Source organism: Oncorhynchus tshawytscha, linkage group LG23 (genome assembly GCF_018296145.1).
Source record: "Oncorhynchus tshawytscha isolate Ot180627B linkage group LG23, Otsh_v2.0, whole genome shotgun sequence".
Classification (NCBI taxonomy): Eukaryota; Metazoa; Chordata; class Actinopteri; order Salmoniformes; family Salmonidae; genus Oncorhynchus; species Oncorhynchus tshawytscha.
In genome coordinates, this window is record NC_056451.1 from 15,277,137 (window position 1) to 15,304,131 (window position 26,995).

The following is a 26,995-nucleotide window of genomic DNA, read 5'->3' on the forward strand; positions in this document are numbered from 1 at the left end:
GAAAGCAAATCAATTTTGATAACTCCCACATCTATTCGTTGAAATACCACAGTGTGCCGTCACAGCAGCAATTTTGTGAACCTGTGAAGCACAAACACCATTGGAAATACAAACTACATAACCCAAAGTATGTGGACACCTGCACGTCGAACATCTCATTCCAAAAGCATGGGCATTAATATGGAGTTGGTCCCCCCTTTGCTGCTATAACATCCTCCACTCTTCTGGGGAAGGCTTTCCACTAAATGTTGAAACATTACTGCGGGGACTTACATCCATTCAGCCACAAGAGCATTAGTGAGGTCGGCACTGATGTTGGGCGATTAGGCCTGGGTCTCAGTCGGCGTTCCAATTCATCCCAAAATTGTTCGATGAAGTTGAGGACAGGGCTCTGTGCAGGCCAGTCAAGTTCTTCCACACTGATCTCGACTAACCATCTGTATCTTTGTTCATGGGGGCATTGTCATGCTGAAACATGAAAGGGCCTTCTTCCATACTGTTGCCACAAAGTTGGAAGCACAGAATCATCTAGAATGTATGCTGTATGCATTAGGATTCCCTCCAAACCATGAAAAACAACACCAGACCAATATTCCTCCTCCACCAAACTACAGTTGGCACTATGCTTTGGGGCAGGTAGCGTTCTCCTGGCATCCGCCAAACCCGGAATCGTCCGTCGGACTGCAAGGTGTTGAAGCGTGATTCATCACTCCAGAAAACGCATTTCCACTGCTCCAAAGTCCAATGGCAGCGAGCTATACACCACTCCAGCCGATGCTTGGCATTGCGCATGGTGATCGTACGCTTGTGTATGGCTGCTCGGCCATGGAAACCCATTTCATGAAGCTTCCCACGAACAGTTCCTGTGCTGACATTGCTTCCTGAGGCAGTTCGGAACTCAGTAGTGAGTGTTGCAACCGAGGACAGATGATTTTTACGCGCTATGCGCTTCAGCAATCGGCAGCCCCGTTCTGTGAGCTTGTGTGGCCTACCACTTCGAGGCTGATCCGTTGTTGATCCTAGACATTTCTACTTCACAATAACAGCACTTAGTTGACCAGGGCAGCTCTAGCAGGGTATACATTTTACAAACTGACTTGTTGGAAAGGTGGCATCCTATGATGGTACCACGTTGAAAGTCAGTGAGCTCATCAGTAAGGCCATTCTACTGCCAATGTTAAATTCACTTCTGTTCATTATCTATTCCACTTGCTTTGGCAATGTAAACATGTTTCCCATGCCAATAAAGCCCTTTGAATTTAACTATTCCTCACTCTAAACCTTGTTTGAAGCAGCACATTCAAATATTTCCTTCCAGTCTTTCTGCTAGTAGTTTAATACCCCCCTCCACCCCCCCCTCTTTCTCGCATTCTCTGGACGTTTAGTGTTCTCGCTCTCTGGTTCTGTCGGTGTTCTCTGCTCTTTACCCAGCAGCAGTGAAACATTAGCTAAGGCGGCTGGAACTGGTGCTGGACAAGAGCACACACACTTACTAGTATTCAGGTTCTGATACAAGGTCTAGTGCCTTCATCACCTCCTCCAACAGAGAGTCTGGAATAAAGCCGTTATCTGGAGGGAGAGAAAGAGAATATTTGTCAGATAATTTTAGTTCTAACACAGCTAGGAGACAGGCCTCAGATTCCACAGCAACTCCGTGTGTTTGTTTTCTGGGAGTCATGATCAAAGAGGTGGGATGGAAAGGGTGCGCCATTATCAGCAAGTCCCAGTGGCACTGAGACAGGACAGGCCTTCACTTTCCCTCACACTGAACACACACAGTTTACATTGAGCTAACTGAGGAAATTAAGCACACACAAACATATATGTACACATGCAACACACACACACACACACAAAAGCCAGCCTTGTTCTCTCCTCTGTCTGACCTACATTCCTCAGCTATGACTTCTGTACCTGAGAGGACCAGCTTTAAACACTACCACGTGTGTCCATATGTACGTGTCCTACCTGTCTTAAAACACTAACATATGATTGTGCGTGTGTGTGCAATGGCGCTGGAGAAGGAAGCTGACATTTTACATGTCCCCAACCCATTGTGTTTTTTTTTTGTTTATTTGTGTTGTTTGTAACTTAATGTGGCCGCTACCATCTCTTTTGACCGAAAATAACTTCTGGCATCAGGACTGCGATTACTCACCACGGACAAGCAGAATCCTTTTTTCCCTTTAACGAGTCTGACGAGCCTGACACGAATGATATACTGCTGCTTTCTCGGGAACAGGCGCAGATCCCCGTCCCGTGATATGCGTGATGAGGCGGCAGAGAAAAAGGGGCCAGGGGGCAGGCTGCCATCTGAGAATTCGTAGGCGATCGAATAAACCTTCACTTCCTCCCATTTTGCTTGCAAACGTGCAATCTATGGAGAATAAAATAGATGACCTACGCGGAAGACTAAACTACCAACGGGACATTCAAAACTGTAATACCTTAAGTTTCACGGAGTCATGGCTGAATGACGACACTATCAACATACAGCTGACTGGTTATACAATGTACCGGCAGGATAGAACAGCGGTGTCTGGTAAGACAAGGGGCAGCAGAGTATGTATTTTTGTAAATAACAGCTGGTGCACGATATCTAAGGAAGTTTAGAGCTATTGCTCACCTGAGGTACAGTATCTCATGATAAGCTGTAGACCACACTATCTACCTAGAGAGTTTATCTGTATTTTTCGTAGCTGTCTACATACCACCACAGACTAAGGCTGGCACTAAGACAGCATTGAATGAGCTGTATTCCGCCATAAGCAAACAAGAAAATGCTCACCCAGAGGCGGTGCTCCTAGTAGCTGGGTCTTTAATACAGGGGAACTTAGAAATGCGTTAAAACGGATTTATCAGCATGTTAAATGTGCAACCAGCGGGGGTAAAAAATAAAAAAAATAAAAACTTGACCACCTTTACTCCACGCACAGAGATGCATACAAAGCTCTCCTTCGCCCTCCATTTGGCAAATCTGACCATAATTCTATCCTCCTGATTCTAGCTTAGAAGCAAATATTAAAGCAGCCCGATGAAGCAGATGCTAAACTACAGGACTGTTTTGCTAGCACAGACTGGAATATATTGAGGAGTACACCACATCAGTCATTGGCTTTATCAATAAGTGCATCAATGACGTCGTCCCCACAGTGACTATACATACATACCCCAACCAGAAGCCTTGAATTACAGGCAACATCCGCACTAAAAGGCTAGAGCTGCCGCTTTCATTGAGCGGGACTCTAACCTGGAAGCTTATGAGAAATCCTGCTATGCCCTCCGACAAACCATCAAACAGGCGAAGCGTCAATACAGGACTAAGATCAAATTGTACTACACCGGCTCTGACGCTCGTCGGATGTGGCAGGGCTTGCAAACTATTACAGACTACAAAGGGAAGCACAGACGAGAGCTGCCCAGTGACACAAGCCTACCAGACGAGCTAAACTACTTCGATAATCGCTTCGAGGCAAATAACGCAGAAACATGCATGAGAGCACCAGCTGTTCCGGAAGACTGTGTGATCACACTCTCAGCAGCCGATGTGAGTAAGACCTTTAAAACTTCTTACGGCTGCAATCCCGTTAACGGGATCGATATGACAACGGCCAGTAAAAGTGCAGGGCGCCAAATTCAAAACAACATAAATCTCATAATTAACATTCCTCAAACATACATGTATCTTATACCGTTTTAAAGGTAATCTTGTTGTTAATCACACCACAGTGTTCGATTTCAAATATGCTTTACAGCAAAAGCACCACAAACGATTATGTTAGGTCACCACCAAGCCACAGAATAAACACAGCCATTTTCCCAGCCAAAGATAGATAGGAGTCACAAAAAGCACAAATAGAGATATAATTAATCACTAACCTTTGATGATCTTCATCAGATGACACTCATAGGACTTCATATTACACAATACATGTATTTTTTGTTTGATAAAGTTCATATAATTATAAAAAAATCTGAGTATACATTGGCGCGTGACGTTCACTAGTTCCAAAAACATCCAGTGATTTTGCATAGCCACATCGATTCAACAGAAATACTCATCATAAATGTAGATGATAATACAAGTTACAGTGGGGTTACAAGTTACAAAAAAGTATTTAGTCAGCCACCAATTGTGCAAGTTCTCCCACTTAAAAAGATGAGAGGCCTGTAATTTTCATCATAGGTACACTTCAACTATGACAGACATAATGAGAATTTTTTTCTCTCCAGAAAATCACATTGTAGGATTTTTAATTAATTAATTAGCAAATTATGGTGGAAAATAAGTATTTATTCACTTACAAACAAGCAAGATTTCTGACTCTCACAGACCTGTACCACCTTCTTTAAAGAGGCTCCTCTGTCCTCCACTCGTTACCTGTATTAATGGCACTTGTTTGAACTTGTTATCAGTATAAAAGACACCTGTCCACAGCCTCAAACAGTCACACTCCAAACTCCACTATGGCCAAAGAGCTGTCAAAGGACACCAGAAACAAAATTGTAGACCTGCACCAGGCTGGGAAGACTGAATCTGCAATAGGTAAGCAGCTTGGTTTGAAGAAATCAACTGTGGTAGCAATTATTAGGAAATGGAAGACATACAAGACCACTGATAATCTCCCTCGATCTGGGGCTCCACGCAAGATCTCACCCCGTGGGGTCAAAATGATCACAAGAACGGTGAGCAAAAATCCCAGAACCACACGGGGGGACCTAGTGAATGACCTGCAGAGAGCCGGGACCAAAGTAACAAAGCCTACCATCAGTAACACACTACGCCGCCAGGGACTCAAATCCTGCAGTGCCAGACGTGTCCCCCTGCTTAAGCCAGTACATGTCCAGGCCCGTCTGAAGTTTGCTAGAGAACATTTGGATGATCCAGAAGAAGATTGGGAGAATGTCATATGGTCAGATGAAATATAACTTTTTGGTAAAAACTCAACTCGTCGTGTTTGGAGGACAAAGAATGCTGAGTTGCATCCAAAGAACAGCATACCTACTGTGAATGATGGGGGTGGAAACACCATGCTTTGGGGCTGTTTTTCTGCAAAGGGACCAGTTCGACTGATCCGTGTAAAGGAATGAATGAATGGGGCCATGTATCGTGAGATTTTGAGTGAAAACCTCCTTCCATCAGCAAGGGTATTGAAGATGAAACGTGGCTGGGTATTTCAGCGTGACAATGATCACAAACACACAAACACACACACAGTGGCCTAGCCAGTCTCCAGATCTCAACCACATAGAAAATCTTTGGAGGGAGTTGAAAGTCCGTGTTGCCCAGCAACAGCCCCAAAACGTCACTGCTCTAGAGGAGATCTGCATGGAGGTATGGGCCAAAATACCAGCAACAGTGTGTGAAAACCTTGTGAAGACTTACAGAAAACATTTGACCTCTGTCATTGCCAACAAAGGGTATATAACAAAGTATTGAGCAAACTTTTGTTATTGACCAAATACTTATTTTCCACCATAATTTGCAAATAAATTCATTAAAAATCCTACAATGTGATTTTCTGGATCCCCCCCCATTTTGTCTGTCATAGTTGAAGTATACCTAAGATGAAAATTACAGGCCTCTCAACTTTTTAAGTGGGAGAACTTGCACAATTGGTGGCTGACTAAATACTTTTTTGCCCCACTGTATACACATGGAATTATAGATAAACCTCTCCTTAATGCAACCGCTGTGTCAGATTTCAAAAAAACTTTACGGAAAAAGCAAACCATGCAATAATCTGAGACGGCGCTCAGAAAAATAATACAATTAGCCGCCATGTTGGAGTCAGAAAGGAGGGGGACCTTGCGTGCTGCTTTTCTGATGTATCAAATACTTATGTCATGCAATAAAATGCAAATTAATGACTTAAAAAAAAAATCATAGTGTGATTTTCTGGATTTTTGTTTTAGATTCCGTCTCTCACAGTTGAAGTGTACCCATGATAAAAATTACAGACCTCTACATGCTTTGTAAGTAGGAAAACCTGCAAAATCGGCAGTGTATCAAATACTTGTTCTCCCCACTGTACATGTACATATTACCTCAACTACCTGGTGCCCCCGCACATTGATTCTGTACTGGTATCCACCTGTATAGTCTCGCTATTGTTATTTTACTGCTGTTCTTTAATTACTTGTTACTTTTATTTCTTATTCTTATCCATATTTTTTTAAACTGCATTGTTGGTTAGGAGCACGTAAGTAAGCATTTCACTTTAAGGTCTACACCTGTTGTATTCGGCACATGTGACTAATACAATTTGATTTGAGTATGTGTGTTGTACATTGGGGAAGGACTACAGCAGAGTCATAGTTTCAAATTCTGTGTGGAACACTAATGAAGTCGTGTGTTATTGCCTGTGTGTATGAGACCTGTGTGTATGTTATTGCATGAATGGGAGACCTGTGTGTGCGCGTTATTGAGTGCATGTGAGACCTGTGTGTAAATTATTGCGTGCATGCGGGATGTGTGTGTTTTTTGGCGCCTCTCTTCTATAACACAGTGAACTGGGCCGACTCTACATGTGACACTGGCAGATTTATCGGGCTTTGACACTGCTCTCAACTATGCTGGTTTTAGTGTGTGTGTATAAACATCCATATGGTATATATGATTTGTTTTTCACGAAACAGCAGAAACTCATCTCGGGCGCAGACAGACCCATCAATTTCTCTCTCTCTGGTCTGAATGGGTCAGTGTGTTTACTACATATTTGGTGTGGCAAATAGAATAGACTACTCAGCTGGTGACGCTCACTTTGATAAAAAACAACACAAAACACAGGCGCACACATACCCTCAGCCATGTTAAGAGGCATATTGTTCTAATAAACATGAAACGGAGGAATGTTGATTAGTGCGTCAGAAAAGATGGCGTCAATTCCTGCTGGAACACACACACACACACAGCAGCGCTCACTAAAGACAGACATCAAAGACAGCGACAAACACACAAATGTGTCTGTGCAGGTCTGGTCCATGGGGGAGGGTGTGTGTGTGTGTGTGTGGGTTATTACTTTGGTGACCTTATCAGTCTTCAGCTGAACACATACACACACTCCAGCAACATGCATCACGCTCTCATCGTGTAGTGTGACAATCACACATACCATGGGTAACTCCATCGCTCCATACATACATTACATATACAAAAGTAAGTGGACACCCCTTTAAATTAGTGGATTCAGCAACTTCAGCCATACCCGTTGCTGACAGGTGTATACAATTGAGCACACAGCCATGCAATCTCCATAGACAAACATTGGCAATAGAATGGCCTTACCGAAGAACTCTGACTTTTAACATGACACCGTCATAGGATGCCACCTTTCCAACAAGTCAGTTCGTCAAATGGCTTCACTGCTAAAGCTACCCCGGTCAACGGTAAGTGCTGTTATTGTGAAGTGGAAAAATCTAGGAGCAACAATGGCTCAGCTGCAAAGTGGTAGGCCACACAAGCTCCAGAACAGGACCGCAGAGTGCTGTAGCATGTTTAAAAAATAAATAGAATATATATATATATATATATATATACATATTTTTTATTTTATTTTTATTGCCTGTCCTCGGTTGCAACACTCACTACCGAGTTCCAAACTGCCTTTGGAAGCAATGTCAGCAAATTAACTGTTCGTGGGGAGCTTCATGAAGTGAGTTTCCATGGCTGAGCAGCAGCACACAAGAGTAAGATCACCATGCACAATGCCAAGTGTTGGCTGGAGTGGTGTAAAGCTCGCCGCCATTGGACTTAGGCTTGCGTTCTCTGGAGTGATGAATCACGCTTCACCATCTGGCTGTTCGGCAGATTAATCTGGGTTTGGCAGATGCCAGGAGATCGTTATTGCCCCAATGCATAGTGCCAACTGTAATGTTTGGTGGAGTAGGAATAATGGTCTGGAGCTGTTTTTCATGCTTCGGGATCGGCCCCTTAGTTCCAGTCAACGGAAATCTTGACGCTACAGCATACAATTATATTCCAACTTTGTGGAAACAGTTTGGGGATGACCCTTTCCTGTTTCAGCATGACAACGTATCCGTGCACAAAGTGAGGTCCATACAGAAATGGTTTGTTGAGAACTTGACTGGCCTTGAAGATACCCCTCTAGTGGTGTGGGGGCTGTGCTTTGGCAAAGTGGGTGGGGTTATATCCTGTCTGGTTGGCCCTGTCCGGGGGTATCGTAGGTGTCTTCCGACCCCTCCCGTCTCAGCCTCCAGTATTTATGTTGCAATAGTTTGTCGGGGGGCTATGGTCAGTCTGTTATATCTGGAGTATTTCTCCTGTCTTATCTGGTGTACTCTGTGAATTTAAGTACGCTCCCTCTAATTCTCTCTCTCTCCCTCCCCTCTCGGAGGACCTGAGCCCTGGGACCTTGCCTCAGGACTACCTGGCTTGATGACTCCTTGCTGTCCCCAGTTCACCTGGTCGTGCTGCTGCTCCAGTTTCAACTGTTCTGCCCGTGGCTATAGAACCCTGACCTGTTCACTGGACGTGCTACATTGTCCTGGACCTGCTGTTTTCGACTCGCACTCTACCACACCTGCTGTCTCAACCTCTGAATGCTCTGCTATGAAAAGCCAACTGACATTCATTCCTGAGGTGCTGACCCTCTACAACCACTATGATGATGATGATGATTATTAGACCCTGCTGGTCATCTATGAACATTTGAACATCTTGGCCTCAGAGCCTGGTTCCTCTCTATGTTTCTTCCTAGGTTCTTGCCTTTCTATTGAGTTTTTTCTAGCCACCGTGCTTCTACATTTGCATTTCTTGCTGTTTGGGGTTTTAGGCTGGGTTTCTGTATAGCACCTTGTGACATCTCTGTATAGCACTTTGTGATATCGGCTGAAATATGTTTGATCGCAAGAGCCCTGACCTCAACCCCATCAAACACCTCTGGGATGAATTGTAACGCCGACTGCAAGCCAAGCCTAAATAGCACATCAGTGCCCGTCCTCAATAATGCTTGTGGCTGAATGGAAGCAAGTCCCTGCAGAAATGTTCCAACATCTAGTGGAACGCCTTCCCAGAAGAGTGGAGGCTGTTATAGCAGCAGAGGGGACCAACTTTATTAATGCCCATGATTCTGGAATGAGATGTTTGACGACCATATACTGTGTCCACATACTTTTGGTAATATAGTGTCCCTCTCCCCTCATCGCTCGTTCAGTCTCTCAGCTTTTTTCCACAGCCAAAAGCAGAGGGTAGTGATTAGAAAGCAGCGGGCCTCAGAATCTAACATCCTCTCGACTCAGTAAATACTCAGACTCAGTAGAGAGTTAAGTAGAACTCCGCTATGTCCCTCCCTTCTCCAGCCAGGTCACCCGTGTTACAAGTCAGTATTCGACATCCATCCATGTCTCAGGACGTTGGAAACCGGCCACTAGAGGCAACAGTGAGCGCTGTTGTAGGTTTCGGTTTTGCTAGGGCGTTGTGGACAGGGATGGGGGATAGGTGAAGGCATCTGCCTCGGGTTGCAAGCTCGAATCCAACGACAGAATGTTGCTTCGGAGTTAATGCCTGAACATTAAAAATACTTTAAAATTAGACTTTTTGAACAACTTCTAAATCGATGCTTGAGAAATATGGATGAACTTCTAATTCTAACGTGAGACCAAGCTGGATGCCCTATCCTTGCCCCTTTCTTTGCCCCCGGTCACCCCAAAAGAGGAAAAGGATGGGAGCAGGTTGACTCAGCTGCGGGGAGATTGGGGCGGGCGGGCTGACACAGACACTAACCCCAAAACAACAGCAGAGATGAGAGGACCCCCGCACAGAGGATGAGGAGAAGAGAGGATGAAAAGATAGGAATAGGAGGTTATACAGGCACATGCTCTACCAGGAAGGAGAGAGGAGAAAATATAACATGTCCAGGATATTGGTGTGTGTGTGAGACTGTTAGGCAACATACCATTTGTACCGTATGTTGGGGTATTTCAGAATACAGATGGTATGATATTCAATACCGATAAACAAGGGTTTGCGTGCTATGCCACTGCTTATAACTATAAGAAACCTAAGATGTGGCAAATCAATTATATCCAGCTCAGGGCTCCAGCTATGCATTTGGTTTGCTAACTTGCTAGCTAAGTGGCTAAGTGTCAAGACCAAGCTTCTTGGTTACAGCAGAGACAATCAACCCACTCCTGGATCAAGATCCTCGTTGCCTAAATTGATGTGGTTTCTATTTTAATAGCACACCTTGTGTGCACTTCCGGTAATACTGTATACCCCAGTATGGTACAGAAACGGTATGAAAATCTGGATACTGCCCAACCCTAGAGACTAGCAGACTATCATTGAACGGTATTACCTTCTGGGTCGAAGGTTTGGAAGACTCTCCTGGCCTGTTCAGATGGAGACTCAGGAGCCACCAGACACATCTCCTACAAAGACAAGAGAAAGGGACACATGTCAGATTTCAACATTATATTATAGTCTAAACACAGAAATTAGACAAGCTTCCAATTCTCCAGAAAATCCCAAGAGCGAGAGAGATGTTGTGTAGACCGAGGCACACAAAGATCACATAATAGGTCAAGAATTAAGACTGCAACACCAGCTCTAAGGAGTACACGCGCGTGTGTGTACGGACTATCATTATCATCAGGCTCTGTTGGGTTATTAGCTGATCTGCAGATAAAACCAGACATTTTGTTTTCACTCAAAACACATATCAGCCAATCAGGCGCTCATACAGAGTTATAGTTGTTTGTTTGCTGGCTCAGAGTGATGTTGCCAGGGGGACTCGGAGGAGAAATAAGGGAAGACAGATTTCACAGAGATAGGACAGTGTGTGTGTGTGTTGAGATGGGGGGGGGTTAGTCCGGCCCTCTGGATTCATCAACCCCCAACTCCGTACTCCCTTACCCAAGTTTCATAGTGAAATATGACAGTTTTAACAGGCTGGGAACCAAACTGCATAAGCAAACACGCACTGTGGTTAGCCTAGTATTAAATGACACTGGCCGCATCCACTGAACTGGAGTATGTTTACTACAGTGGCGTTTTACACAAACACACTCAGCCCGCATAAACACAGTCAGAAAAGAGCAAATAAACTGAGCACATCTCCCTCAGCTAGCCTTTATTAAAGTAGGAGTTCAGATGAAACAGTAGGAGTGAGAGAGCGAGAGCCAAACAGAGGGAGAGAGATGACAGAGGGAGATCAGGGGAAGAGTTGGAGAGAAAGAGACATCAAGAGGAGAAGGCTCCCAGCTGGTAGAGAGGAGTGCACACACACACATCTCTCACTGTCAGAGCAGCTGGGGGTACAGAATGGGTAGATGTTAGTTTAAGTATCTCTAGAAATCAAACGGTACATTCTTCCTCCAGATAGATAGACATGGAGTTAGACGTGTGTGTTAAGGGTTAATGAATGGTCATGGGGTTAACTGCCCTTACATGAGCATAATTTACTGAGGAGGATGCTGCTGAAGGGAGTGTGTATGTGTGACATACAGCGCATTCGGAAAGTATTTCGAATTTTCCACATTTTATTAAGTTAGACTTGAAATGTATTAAATATTTTTTCCCCCTTCAATCTACACACAATACCCCATAATGACAAAGCAAAGATAGGTTTTTTTAAAGAAATGTTGTCTAATTTATACAACAGAAATATCACATTGACATAAGTATTCAGACCCTTTACTCAGTACTTTGTTGAAGCACATTTGGCAGTGATTACAGCATCAAGTCTCCTTGGGTATAACACTACAAGCTTGGCACATCTGTATTTGGGGAGTTTCTCCTATTCTTCTCTGCAGATCCTCTCAAGCTCTGTCAGGTTAGATGGGGAGTGTTGCTACACAGCTATTTTCAGGTCTCTCCAGAAATGTTAGATCGGGTTCAAGTCCGGGCTCTGGCTGTGCCCCTCAAGGTCATTGAGACTTGTCCCGAAGCCACTCCTACAATTTCTTGGCTGTGTGCTTAGGGTCATAGTCCTATTGGAAGGTAAACATTCACCCCAGTCTGAGGTCCTGAGCATTCTGGAGCAGGTTTTCATCAAGGATCTCTCTGTACTCTGTTCAACTTTCCTTCAAACCTGACTAGTCTCCCAGTCTCTGACGCTGAAAAAACATCCCCACAGCATGATGCTGCCTCCAACATGCTTCACCGTAGGGATTGTGCCAGCTTTCCTCCAGACATGATGCTTGGTATTCAGGCCAGAGTTCAATCTGGGTTTCATCAGACCAGAGAACCTTGTTTCTCATGGTCTGAGAGTCCTGAGGGTGCCTTTTGGCAAACTTCAAGCCAGCTGTCATGTGCCTTTTACTGAGGAGAGGCTTCCGTCTGGCCATTCTACCATAAAGGCCGGATTGGTGGAGTGCTGCAGAAATGGTTGTCCTTCTGGAAGGTTCTCCCATCTCCACAGATGAACTCTGGAGCTCTGTCAGAGTGACCATCGGATTCTTGGTCACCTCCTTGACCAAGGCCCTTCTCCCCGATTGCTCAGTTTGGCAGGGCAGCCAGATTTAGGAAGGGTTTGTGTTTCCAAACTTCTTCCATTTAAGAATGATGGAGGCCAATCTCCAATGTTCTTGGGGTCAGTCAATGCTGTAGACATTTTTTGGTACCCTTACCCAGATCTGTGCCTTGACACAATCCTGTCTCGGAGCTCTATGGCCAATTCCTTTGACCTCATGGCTTGATTTTTGCACTGATATGCACTGTCAACTGTGGGACCTTATATAAACAGGTATGCGCCTTTCCAAATCATGTCCAATACATTTTATTTACTACAGGCGGACTCCAATCAAGGATGATCAATGGAAACAGGATGTACCTGAGCTCAATTTCGAGTCTCACAGCTGTCATGACTCTCCTGTGAAGACCTGAATGAACAGGTTACAGTGGGTCCGCTATACAGTGCCCTCGCTCTCCCACAGAGGGGGAGAGGGGTGAAGTTTGCCGTTTTATGACAGTCATAAATACCTGCAGGAACTCACTCTCCCACTATGCAGAAATGAAAGTTAAAAACCCCTTTGTTACAACAGAGATTTTGTAGTACTGCGACATCCAAGATTGGATAATGAAACAATATTTCCGTAATCCAAACACTTGGAATGGTCCATGGGTATTTAAAGAACAATCCTGTTGAATTCATTACAATTTTGTGATGTGATTAAAGACGCTATAACCAAATAACGATAACTCTAGAAATGTAAATCTGATAACTGGGACGTACACATCTAAATGTTGTGGAACTTATATGATTAAATATTAAACTATTTGTGAGAAGATGAAATATGAGTTTAGCCTTCTAAATGAGAGAATTGTTTTTCATGTAAAGTTTTACCCAGTCAGTAACCTCGCCCACATGAGCACAGATCTTGTGGTAACGTGAATGACACCGCCCTCCAAGGTGAGTGCTTAATAGGACTCGCTGAAGAATTTACATATTAGACCAGAAAAACCATGGAGCGTGGCTGCACGTTGAAATGGTAGGAATTTAAATCTCTAGAGACATTTAGAGATATCTCTATCTTTTTAGTTGGGAGATAGTAATTCATCAACTTTCCCATGGTGCCCCAGATTACTACTTAATTGTTACATGATTAATCACGTAATAATTGAACGTGGTATGTAATCATTTTATAAATAAACAGTCAAACACAATGAGTCACGACATAGCAAAATGACCGAATAGATATTTGTTCCTAAAAAACATTTTGCTTTGTCATTATGGAGTATTCTGTTTAGAACGCAGAGGATTTTTTCCACAATTTGTTACGTTACAGCCTTATTCTAAAATTGATTTTTAATTTTTTTTTAATCAAGGGGTCTGAATACTTTGATGGCACTGTACAGTATAACCCAGCTATAGAGACGGGGTTAACTCATGTACTCTCCTCTAGCAGTGAGGGTTAAGACTCAAGAGTTATAACTGTAGTTAATAACACAGCGCTGGAACCTATATGAGAGATGCAGGACACACACACACACACACACACACACACACACACACACACACACACACACACACACACACAGGAAATATTCCCAGTCGGTATTCAAGTAATAATATGGAATGCCTCTCAACCACAAATTGCAGAAAAAAAACATTTTTCATTCACCCTCATTGTAAGCTGCAACTTGGTCAGTTTTTTTGTTCTACAGAAATAACAAAACATGCCAAAAAGCTGCTGTGTTGTTCAAAGTACATGTAGCCAGGTCAAAAATCACAACCTACGGTTCGCAATGCTCCCATGTAGGGAAATAGATCTTGCGAGAAGAGCCCTGTGTCTTCAGGTTATCCGGTGTGGGAGAGTGGGAAATGTGGGGACGTGTTGTCCATGTAGTCTACACACGTGTGTGGAAGAAATTTCATCACAGGTAAGACATTTAACTTGTTTAGTATAGTCCGTTTGAAACTCCACTCACTACTTGCAGCTATATAGTCTGTGTTATTGGTCTTAGCTAGCTTAATGTTAAAGTTATCTAGCACTCACTCACGTGGCTGCTAGCATCACCATGAAAAGGGGTGTAGGAAGCATTACAATATTACATTTTTATAAGTAGGGAGAACGCTAGGGAGTGGGCAATGTTGAAAAGTAAACTTTAGACGTGCTTTTCTTAAAATGTAGTTTTGTAAAACGACTAAAGCACACCAAAAAAATGGTGCTTGAAAAATGTCAAGTTTTTGCTGTGAGCCAATGGGGTAATCACCACAGGTTGTTTTCCACACAAGCGGGCAGGGTTGTGACGTTCTCTCACCTCCATGTCTCAGGTCATAACCAGGTCTGGAGTCACCTTAAAACTTCTTTGGGATAGGGGGCAGCATTTTCACTTTTGGATGAAAAGCGTGCCCAGAATAAACTGCCTCCTACTCAGTCCCAGATGCTAATATATGCATATTATTATTAGTATTGGATAGAAAACAGAGTTTCTAAAACTGTTTGAATGATGTCTGTGAGTATAACCAAACTCATATGGCAGGCAAAAACCCAAGAAAAAAATCCAAAACAGGAAGTGGGAAATCACCAATAGAAAAAAAAAGCACCAAGAGATAAAATGAATCACTAACCTTTGATAATCTTCATCAGATGACACTCATAGGACTTCATGTTAAACAATACATGTATGTTTTGTTCGATAAAGTGCATATTTATATCCAAAAATCTCATTTTACATTGGCGTGTTATGTTCAGTAGTTCTAAAACATGCAGTGATTTTGCAGAGAACCACATCAATTCACAGAAATACTCATAAATGTTGATGAAAATTCAAGTGTTATGCATGGAACTTTAGATACACTTCTCCTTAAGAGACAGTAATATACTCTTATTTACAGACAAGGCAACATATCATTACCTGAAGTCTGCACACACACACACTGAGAGCTCAGATACAATAACGTGACACACTAACAAAACGTGTCTATGTACAGGTAACTGCCAAAATAAAGAAAACACCAACAAACTCTTAATAGGGTGTGGGGCCACTATAAGCCACCAGAAGTTAATGCACCTTGGCATTCTTGGCGCACCGATCCCTTTAGCGGGATCATTTTCGTCAACATCCGCTGAATTGCAGAGCGCCAAATTCAAATTAAATTACTAAAAATATTAAATTTTCATGAAATCACAAGTGCAATATAGCAAAACACAGTTTAGCTGGTTGTTAATCCACCTGGCGTGTCAGATTTCAAAAAAGCTTTACAGCGAAAACAAACCAAGCGTTTACGTGAGGATAGTTCTCAGTAGACAAAACATTACAAACAGCTAGCAGCAAAGTAGACTGGTCACGAAAGTCAGAAAAGCAATAAAATGAATCGCTTACCTTTGATGATCTTCGGATGTTTGCACTCACGAGACTCCCAGTTACACAATAAATGTTTGTTTTGTTCGATAAAGATTATTTTTTATATCCAAAAACCTCCATTTCTTTGGCGCGTTTTATTGAGTAATCCACAGGCTCGTGGAGGTTATGACGGGCAGACGAAAATTCCAAATAGTATCCGTAAAGTTCATAGAAACATGTCAAACGGTTTTTTATAATCAATCCTCAGGTTGTTTGTACAATAAATAATTGATAATATTTCAATTGGACGGTAGCCTTTTCAATACAAGAGAGAAAGAAAAGGTCTCGTTCCTGTGTCGCGCACATGAACAAATCTGGGGATACCTAGCTATGCACTGACGCGATGTGATCATTCTCGCTCATTTTTTCAGAATAAAAGCCTCAAACTATGTCTAAAGACTGTTCACACCCTGTGGAAGCCATAGGGAAAGGAATCTGGTTGATATCCCTTTAAATGGAGGATTGGCTTGCAATGGAACAGAGTAGTTTCAGAAAAACAGCACTTCCTGGTTTGATTTTCCTCAGGTTTTTGACAACATTTTGACAGTTTTGTAAACTTGAGTGTTTTCTATCCTAATCTGCCAATTATATGCATATTCTAGCTACTGGGCCTGAAAAATAGGCAGTTTACTTTGGGAACGTTTTTTATCCAAACGTCAAAATACTGCCCCCTTGCTTCAAGAGGTTATTAATGCACCTTGGCATAAACTCTACAATTGACTAACTTTATTGGAGGGATCCGACACCATTCTTCCATGAGATATTCCATCATTTGGGGTTTTGTTGATGGAAAACGCTGTCTCAGGCACCGCTCTAGAATCTCCCATAAGTGTTCAATTGGGTTGAGATCTGGTGACAAAAACAGAAACTTTAAACCCCCTATTCTCGTTTGAGACCCCTCTTTCAAAAAGCCACAGATCTCTGCTAGCCATGATAGCCAAAATAATGGGCAACTGTACATTATATTACACCACCCTAAGCATGATGGGATATGAATTGCTTAATTATCTTAATGAACACCCGCTTTCAACATATTTTGTATTCCTCATTTACCCAAGTGTTTCCTTTATTTTGGCAGTTACCCATGTGTGTGTAGTGTGTGGGAGTGTTAAATGCCTGGCCTGCTAGTATGTCTTTGTGTTTTATTAGAGGCCTGGAGATGCTGCTGAGTTTAGATTACATGTCATGTCACACACTCCACAGGGAAGGGGTGTGTGTATTAGCACCGTCCCCTTCCAGCCTCTTGTTTGCTTGCACTGGACCAGAGGACTGCATTCTCTAACTGTGTACGCACGTGCACACCCCCCAAATGGTACCAAGATGTGTGCGCTATGAAAATTAAGAGGAATGCATTCCAAACTAGCTCAGAACCTAATTCTGTTCCACAAACCCTCAAGTCTGGGTTGTCTACTGGAGCAGATTCCTATTAATCAGATCCAGCTCCTGAACAGCAACAGAAAACCTCTTAAAACAGAAACACACTAGTCCAGCTCATCTCTATCCATCTGGTTCTCTCCCCTTCCTTCCTACTTTAGTTTGGGTATTTTCTAACCCTCTCACCTTCCCTCCCTCCAGCCTCCCCTTAACCCCTCGCTCTCTCCTGAGATTTAAGGCCGGAGGGAATTGATTCTCTCTGGTACAGGTTATGGCCTCAGAGGAAAACAGAATGTTTCAGCTAGCGTTTACCTCATAACACCACATCCAATGGATTTTCAAGGAAATGGATAATACAATTATTGTATAAAGTGATCATTAACTCCAAAAGCAGAAGTCTGTCAGCAGTTTCCATGGCCTTTTAAAGGGGTCTTATTGAGATGAGTCCAAGTCCCATATCATCTGTGAAGATGTTGTGTATTGTGCTTCGACTCCACTTATGGCTTGAGGGTTGGAAACATCTTGATGTTGGAGTGAACGATCATTTTAGATTAGAGCAGTTATTTCATGTCCCCTGGGAAAAAGCAGGGTACTGGGTAGTGTCTGCCTGCTAGGGGACTGGAACACATGTCGAGGCAAACTAGATGACCCAGAGTCATGGTCCTCATGATTTCACTGTGATGACTTCCAATAACCACCATGGCTCCCAAGGCACTGGTGACATAGTACACACACATTCCTGAAAGAGGGGGAACCTGATCCTGATTAGCATTAATGGTCATAGATGTGTGTGCACCCTCAGGTGGTTGTTTTCCTGTTGGGAACGTGATCCCAGAGTTCCCATCTGGATCCGTTTGTCCCGCTGGAGACCGTGGACCCCTCATTTCTGATTTTTCACTTGGCTGGAGAGAATGGAGACTCAGGTGTGCTCGAAGTAACACGTTTGAGAATATGAATTTACATTCAATATGCAAGATGTGAGGGCAAGTTACTTAGATGCAAGAGCATAGTACAGATTTAATAGCATGGCATTTACATCTACAGTATGTCAAAACCAGTGGCTAAAAAACCCTAAATGGCTAAGAAACAAATGGCACAAAAGGCCAATTTATTCTTCTGTCTCAAGGCTACGGTATATAGTCTTTCTGAATTACGTATACATGCATCATTACAGACATTGGGTGATATGAATCTCAATCAACTTTCAATTGAACGGTGAGGCATCTGCTGATTTTTGGTACAGAGAGTGATATTCAGGAGCTAGAGCTATTTCAAGTTTGGATTGTCACATGTTGAGGCCTCTGATAATTATGTGTGCCTGTGTGATCTGGGTCACAGGGTTATATAAAAACACTTGTACCGTGACCGGAAATCCCGTATGGTGGCACAATTGGGCCCAGTGTCGTTAAGGGAGGGTTTGGCTGTGGGGCTTTCCAGGGCTCATCGCATTCTAGCGACTCCTTGAGGTGGGCCGGGCACCTGCAAGCTGACCTCAGTCGTCAGTTGAACGGTGTTTCCGCCGACACATTTGTGCTGGCTTCCGGCTTAAGCAAGCAGGTGTTAAGACACAGCGTGACTTGTTTCAGAGGACGCATGATTCGAGCGTCGCCTCTCCCGAGCCCGTTGGGGAGTTGCAGCGATGAGACAAGATTGTAACTACCAATGTGAATATCACGAAAAAGGAGGTACATTTTTTAACCAAAAATATATTTTTTAGCCCTTTTACTTCAAACCATTTAAACTTTTGTGTAAGCAATCGAGCAGGTTATGCATTTTATTATGGTAAGCAAAGATATGTAGGATATGGCATCTGGTTTGGGTTCTCCTCCATCGTCAACACACAATGAGCTCATGCAGCTACGCTGATTAGGGAGAGGAGCCGTCTGCCCCGTCAGACACACGGTCTCCCTTTTTCACATACACACGCACGTGCATATCGTGTCATTACAGTTGTAACTAGTTAATGTCAGTGTGTGTGTGTGATGACGACGACGACAGTGTTCAGTGTGTTAGTGTTGAGAGAGCTCTGGAGCTGACCTCAAACCATGCATCTTGTGATGCCTGTTCTAGGATTCCCCTGTGTCCCGATCTAGTGTGTGTGATGTCCCGTCATTGTTAGTGTGGCTTTTAGACCATTAGTGTGTGACTGCCTCATAGCATTAGTGTTTTTATCTGATCTAACAGGACAAAAGCTCCCCCTCTCCACCACCCCTCCCTCTTTTTACCTTTCTCACCCCCCTCCATCCACCTCTCTTCATCCCATTACAGGCTCTCTATAATGGCCTGTAATGGGATCTGAGACCTTCTGTCATCACAGAGAAGGAAGGAGAGGAGAAGGGGATGAGACTACAGAGGGAGGAGAAGGAAGAAAGGCAGGGGAGGAGAGAGATGGTGGAGAGAATATTTTTTGTATTTGAAAACTTTGAGACAACATCCATACCTCTCCAAAGTGTACACAGTAATTTCAATGCACATTATGACTCAAAGAAGAGTGTATGTTTTTGATTTATTTTAAGCTCTCATAGCTGTGCCATTGAAGAACTAGAGCAAGCACACTTGTAGTTGTTTTGAACACAGCCCAGCATCCCCACCTTTACCAATTACTGATAGTCCATTATAAATCGCGATCTGGGTCAGGTGAGCATAATTTTAAAACTTCTATTGCCAACATGACAAGCTAAATTATAAAATAAGAATCTTGTGTTAGGCTTTGACAAGGCAATTCAGAGAAGCAGATCATAATTTTGGTTCTCAGAATTGAGTCATGTGTGCATTCAGATGCGTGGTGCACAGCAAATTTTCTTCACAACAAATAGGCTCATTCTGTTGAAGACAACCCAGGGTATAACACCAAGTCATCTTGTACAAACATAGTGATCATAAATAAACCTTGACACTATGATATGTGTTTTATGCAGTGTTGGAAAAAGTACCCAATTGTCATACTTGAGTTAAAGTAAAGATGCCTCAATAGAATATGACTCTCACGTAAAAGTGAGTCACCCAGTAAAATACTTAATGAGTAAAAGCCTGAAAGTATTTGGTTTTAAATATACTTAACGGTCAATAGTAATTGCCAAAAGATACTTAACCTGTGTGTTGTCTTAAGGGTCGAAAATCAAAAACAGCAGAGAACCCCCTAAATTGTTTTTTTCCCTTTTCCTAGAGTGACCCCAACATTAGAAAAAGTGAAACATCGCCTTTGTTCATATTTCCATGAAAGCTGTACACCAGCAGGGTAAAAAGATTATATTACGGTCATTTCTGACCCGGCAGTTAAGATAATTTACAAACCAAAGATTCACACAATGATAAATTGAGATTAAGTGTGTTGCTGATTCAACTTAGCCAGCAGCTCCTGAAGAGGAAGATCACCATGGTTGGCACAGTTAGAAAACACGTCTGAGCACCCCCTGCACTCCTCACAACAAGAGGGAGAGAGGCCTTCTCATCAAAGTTTGCCTTCACCCCCACCACCACTCTAGTTTCTTACCTCCCAAAGAGGAACAAGAATGTGGTCCTCCTGAGCACACTGCACAAAATGGCTTAGATCAGCGATCATGAGGACAGGAAGCCAGCCATCATCTTGGACTACAACCACAACAAAGGAGGCATGGACAACCTGGACAAGGTGATAGTACTTACAGCTGCAGGAGGATGACTGCCCACTGGCCCCTGGTCATCAAATCAAATCAAATTTTATTTGTCACATACACATGGTTAGCAGATGTTAATGCGAGTGTAGCGAAATGCTTGTGCTTCTAGTTCCGACAATGCAGTAATAACGAACAAGTAATCTAACTAACAATTCCAAAAAACTACTGTCTTATACACAGTGTAAGGGGATAAAGAATATGTACATAAGGATATATGAATGAGTGATGGTACAGAGCAGCATAGGCAAGATACAGTAGATGATATCGAGTACAGTATATACATATGAGATGAGTATGTAAACCAAGTGGCATAGTTAAAGTGGCTAGTGATACATGTATTACATAAGGATGCAGTCGATGATATAGAGTACAGTATCTACGTATGCATATGAGATGAATAATGTAGGGTAAGTAACATTATATAAGGTAGCATTGTTTAAAGTGGCTAGTGATATATTTACATCATTTCCCATCAATTCCCATTATTAAAGTGGCTGGAGTAGAGTCAGTGTCATTGACAGTGTGTTGGCAGTAGCCACTCAATGTTAGTGGTGGCTGTTTAACAGTCTGATGGCCTTGAGATAGAAGCTGTTTTTCAGTCTCTCGGTCCCAGCTTTGATGCACCTGTACTGACCTCGCCTTCTGGATGATAGCGGGGTGAACAGGCAGTGGCTCGGGTGGTTGATGTCCTTGATGATCTTTATGGCCTTCCTGTAGCATCGGGTGGTGTAGGTGTCCTGGAGGGCAGGTAGTTTGCCCCCGGTGATGCGTTATGCAGACCTCACTACCCCTGGAGAGCCTTACGGTTGAGGGCGGTGCAGTTGCCATACCAGGCGGTGATACAGCCCACCAGGATGCTCTCGATTGTGCATCTGTAGAAGTTTGTGAGTGCTTTTGGTGACAAGCCGAATTTCTTCAGCCTCCTGAGGTTGAAGAGGCGCTGCTGCGCCTTCCTCACGATGCTGTCTGTGTGAGTGGACCAATTCAGTTTGTCTGTGATGTGTATGCCGAGGAACTTAAAACTTGCTACCCTCTCCACTACTGTTCCATCGATGGGGGGGTGTTCCCTCTGCTGTTTCCTGAAGTCCACAATCATCTCCTTAGTTTTGTTGACGTTGAGTGTGAGGTTATTTTCCTGACACCACACTCCGAGGGCCCTCACCTCCTCCCTGTAGGCCGTCTCGTTGTTGTTGGTAATCAAGCCTACCACTGTTGTGTCGTCCGCAAACTTGATGATTGAGTTGGAGGCGTGCGTGGCCACGCAGTCGTGGGTGAACAGGGAGTACAGGAGAGGGCTCATAACATCATTGATGTGTCCTCATACAATGCCTTCGTGATATGGAACAAGCTCAACCCTACCTGGATGCCTGATAAGAGGAACAATAGGGTGTTCCTGGAGCAGCTGGGAAAGGCACTTGTAACCCCACACATTCAAAGGGAGCGCCTCCCCTGCACAGCAGCCTCTGCAGCACTTGTGAAAGCTGTTCAGGGGGCTGAATCTTGTCCTGATCCACCTGAGGCTAGGGCAGGCAAGAGGAGGAGATGCCATGTCTGCCCCCCAAAGAAGGACTGTAAAACTAATACTATGTGCTGCACATGTGTGAGATACATCTGCAAAGTCCATGCACACACACTTGCATACTGTCCTACATGTGCTAATTTAGAGTTGATTGATTTTATGTTCTTCACATTTGTTTTTCATTTTATTTTGTATTTATTGTTGTTTATACACCTTGTGGGTGTGGGCAATAGTAAAAAAAAAAAATGGGAGGCTAGTATTTTGTAGTTGAATTCCTCATTGTACACTATATAAGAATATATCACTATGTTGCCAAAAAAGTTACTTATCGTTTCCCCTCAATAAAATGCATTTAAAATGACATTCTGCACATTTCTGCTGCTTTCTCCTTTCTCTTGCTAAAAAAAATTGTTTACACCTATGCAATAAAAAAATAAATCTACTTTAGTAAAGAAAACAATGACAAGTGTGTTGTAATAAAAAGGAGTGGTGTTCACTGATTTAAATGCAGTCTTTCTGCATTGTGAAGAGGTAAAACCCAGATATTCACAAAGTTTGTGATGAATGACAGGTTGTTTCTTCATGCAAAATAGATTTGGGGTTTAAAATTAAATTAAGCTGCTTTATTTTAGGGGTTTAGTGTAGGCAGGTCATTTTTTACCCCTAGGACAAGGGGAGTATACAGAATGTATAAGACTACACAAGGGTCAAGTATCAAATGTGAAAGTATGAATCTTTTCAAATTCCTTATTAAACAAACCAGAATGCACCATTGTCTTGTTTTTTAAATTTACGGATAGCCAGGGGGCACACTCCAACACTTAGACATAATTTACAAATAAAGCTTTTGTGTTTAGTGAGTCCACCAGATCAGAGACGGTAGGGATGACCAGGGATGTTTGAGTGTGTGAATTGGACCATTTTCCTGTCCAAAGTTGCCCAATGTTAAGCGGAGACTCTTAGCTCTGTCATGTATAGCATGTTACTGTACAGCCACTGCGTTCTAATTCTACTGTACAGTTAATAAGTAAAATTGATGTCACATGTGCTGAATACAACAGTGAAATGCTTACTTACAAGCCCTTAACCAACAATGCAGTTAATAAAAAAGAAAGAAAAGGTATTTACTCAAATAAAAATGATTTTTTAATAATCAGAATTGAAAAATAAAATAATTAAGGAGAAACAAAAAAAGAACAGTAGCGAGGCTATATACAGGGGGTACCAGTACAGAGTCGATGTGCAGGGGCACAGGTTAGTCCAGGTAATTGAGGTAATATGTAGGTAGAGGTAAAGTGACTATGCATGGATAATAAACAGAGTAGAAGCAATGTAAAAATGGGGTTGAGGGGGGACAATGCAAATAGTCCAGGAGTCTTATGGCTTGAGGGTAGAAGCTGTTAAGGAGCCTTTTGGACCTAGACTTGGCGCTCCGATACTGCTTGCTGTGCGGTAGCAGAGAGGACAGTCTGGCTAGGGTGGCTGAAGTCTGGCAATTTTTTGGGGCCTTCCTGACACTGCCTGGTATAGAGGTCCTGGATGTCAGGAAGCTTTGCCTCAGTGATGTACTGGGCTGTACGCACTACCCTCTGTAGTGCCTTGTGGTCGGAGGCCGAGCAGTTGCCAAACCAGACGGTGATCCAACCAGTCAGGATGCTCTCGATGGTGCAGCTATAGAACTTTGAGGATCTGAGGACCCATGCCAAATCTTTTCAGTCTCCTGAGGGGGAATAGGCTTTGTCGTGCCCTCTTCAGGACTGTCTTGGTGTGCTTGGACCATGTTAGTTCGTTGGTGATGTGGACACCTAGAATCTTGAAGTTCAACCTGCTCCATTACAGCCCTGTCATTAACCCTGTCCTGTCATGTCACATCAGTCATAATGACATATTTTGATCCGGAAATGATGGAAGGGAGTGCGGAAGGAAAGATGTACTTTAAAAGGGCTTCTGGCTGCCCTAGGGGACCATGTCCTTTGTCTTCTCTCTCTGTAGTGTTTCCTCCTTTCTCTCTTCCTTTCCATCTGAGAGTGATGCCATTCACAGGCCTCTATCCTCAAGCCCCTCTCGGGAGCTGTGTGTGTTTACGCACTCTGATGGTTTAACCGGTGTGTGTATGTGTGTGTGTGTAGTAGCACCGTTATGGGTCAGAGATTTAATGGGAGATAGAGCAGCTCTTCTGGCCCTCAGTGTCCCTCAAGAGACTTGCCTCTTACTGACACACACAGTCTTTCCCCAAAGAGCATGTGTCTGATGTATAATACAGACACAAGCACACATCTTCCTAAACGTCTCAGTGAGTGAGTGAGCGGATGGGGTCATTAGGTCTGAGGCAGGTCTCCCTTTCAGAGCATCTTAGAAAAATAAAATAATTATGGTACTTTACCTGCGAGTGCTCTCTCTCACACACACACACACACAAAGCTAGATCTGAGTGAAAGAAGTGTACAGTAACCGTCATTAATATTCTCTGACGCATCTGACCTGTTCTATTCTAGCAGGGACAAAGGCTGTGTGTGATAGTCCGTGACTGGTCTCAGTCTCTATAGCTGCCCTGTATAGCCCTGTTCTCTAGTCTTGTTCTGTTGTTCAGACACACACACAGAGAGACCCCAGATAGCTTGTTGTCCCTGACAGACCATTAATCACCTGTCTTTCTCTGGCACACACACACCTCTCAGCCCCTCTTAGCCAGGACAAAGGTCTGAGTGTAGTTGAGTCTTCTGCTTCAAGAGGCTCTCCACCTAACAAAGTGAAACACTAAACCAACACCACATACACTGTAGACTAGGAGTTCCTGTTAGCGTGAGAGGAAGAAAATGGTCAGGGATGGATAGATGGAGAGGCAGATGAAAGTATGTGTCAGGACAGTACAGAGGGACAAAAAGGGAGGAAGGGGAAGCTGAAGAGCGGGCTCGACGAGAGGGGTAAGGCGACACCCATCTACAACTACTTAAGCTGATTGCTGGCTCTGATACACAGGTATAGCAGTATACAGTTACACACACGATCCACAGCCAACAGAATCCAGTGCATGCATGTATAGTGGGCAAAAAAGTATTTAGTCAGCCACCAATTGTGCAAGTTCTCCCACTTACAAAGATGAGAGGCCTGTAATTTTCATCATTAGGTACACTTCAACTATGATAGACAAAATGAGAAAGAAAATCACATTGTAGGATTTTTTATGAATTTATTTGCAAATTATGGTGCACGGTGTACCCTCCGACACATTGGTGCGGCTGGCTTCCGGGTTGGATGCGCTGTGTTAAGAAGCAGTACGGCTGGTTGGGTTGTGTATCGGAGGACGCATGACTTTCAACCTTCGTCTCTCCCGAGCCCGTACAGGAGTTGTAGCGATGAGACAAGATAGTAGCTACTAGAACAATTGGATACCACGAAATTGGGGAGAAAAAGGGGTAAAATTAAAAATAAAGTAAAAACAAGCTAACTTTCAGGGGATAAACTAGATGGCTATATCCAAATATTGTTATATTATATTGGTGATTACAGTAGTGTGACTGACAACTTTACCAGGATAAGGACTTGCCAATGTCAAGCTCTTTCCAAAAGCCTAAATCTCTGATGAAGCAAGCTAAATGACATGTTTGCTTAGCTAGCCAGCTACATGCCAAATGGATAGGCTACCCTGAAGTACATGATCAATTGATGTTTACTGAAAGCATGCAGTAAAACTATCAGAGCTAAATGTGGAGTAATCTGAACTGTGTAGTTCTGACGATGCTCTTCAAGGAGGTGATGATATTAAAACCAAATAGTTAACATTAATTTAAACAACCCCTTGAAAATGGCAAGTAGTTGTCAATGGTTTAAGCGGAGCTTGGGCTCTCCTTGCCCACCAGCAGTCAAATCAAATGCTCAGCACCGTGTGACATTTTATTTAACCTATCGTTTTTGTTGCCACGCAGCATGGTAAAAAAAAAAAAGAGCATATTGTTGGTTGCGACCTGTCATTCAGAGCAAAACTTGCCTGTTTTGCATGTTATTTTGGCATTAATATGTGTCACATATCAGTTTGCCAACAATGTTATAAAATATATATAAAATTGAGTTAATAAAGCTGCACAAAAACATGGTCTCTTTTTTGTTTTCTTGAGTAAGGCAGCTCGAAAATGCAGGCGTTTCAGCCTAATTCAGTGCTTTCTGTGGTGGTGGTGCAAGCCAGCAGAAAATACAGAGCGTTGCACCGTGACTGGCTCAGTGTTCTGTCACTCATGGGGACACTACGCACTGCCAAGTCTAAGGGTAGAGCTAGAACATTCTAGCCCCTTGGGGGCTGCCATAGAGTTACAGTACATTAGAAGTGCCAAACAGACCAGTTCTACAAAGTATGGGAACCTTATCTAAATGACCTAGAACCTGAGGTATCAGCTATTATGCTGCAAGGATTCTCTTAGAATGGCGGGGATCCATGTATTTCAGAACTACACTGTACATTCCATGTGTGGAACCTAACCTCTTGGTTTAAACTGAGTTTTTTTGTTTAATTTCAATTTGTAAGTTTGTTTAAAATGTATGTATTGAGAGACGCAATGATGGTGATGGGGTGAGAGAACCACCGAGCGGGAAGAGGAAAATGGTGTACGTATGTATGGGTGTGTATGTGTGTGTGTGTGC

The 26,995-nt window shown here is 43.1% G+C and overlaps 1 protein-coding gene across 2 annotated transcripts in view; it reads right to left on the bottom strand.

The window, feature by feature from the left end:
• Nucleotides 1–26,995, bottom strand: part of LOC112222823 (ubiquitin carboxyl-terminal hydrolase MINDY-3) — a 51,406-nt gene that overhangs the window by 14,957 nt on the left and 9,454 nt on the right. For both annotated transcript variants that reach the window (XM_024385615.2, XM_024385616.2), the window contains exons 11-12: nucleotides 10,320–10,392; nucleotides 1,494–1,569 (exon numbers count right to left, since the gene is read on the bottom strand). In XM_024385615.2, coding sequence (XP_024241383.1) covers nucleotides 1,494–1,569; nucleotides 10,320–10,392 — 149 coding nt within the window. The remainder of the gene's footprint in view (nucleotides 1–1,493; nucleotides 1,570–10,319; nucleotides 10,393–26,995) is intronic.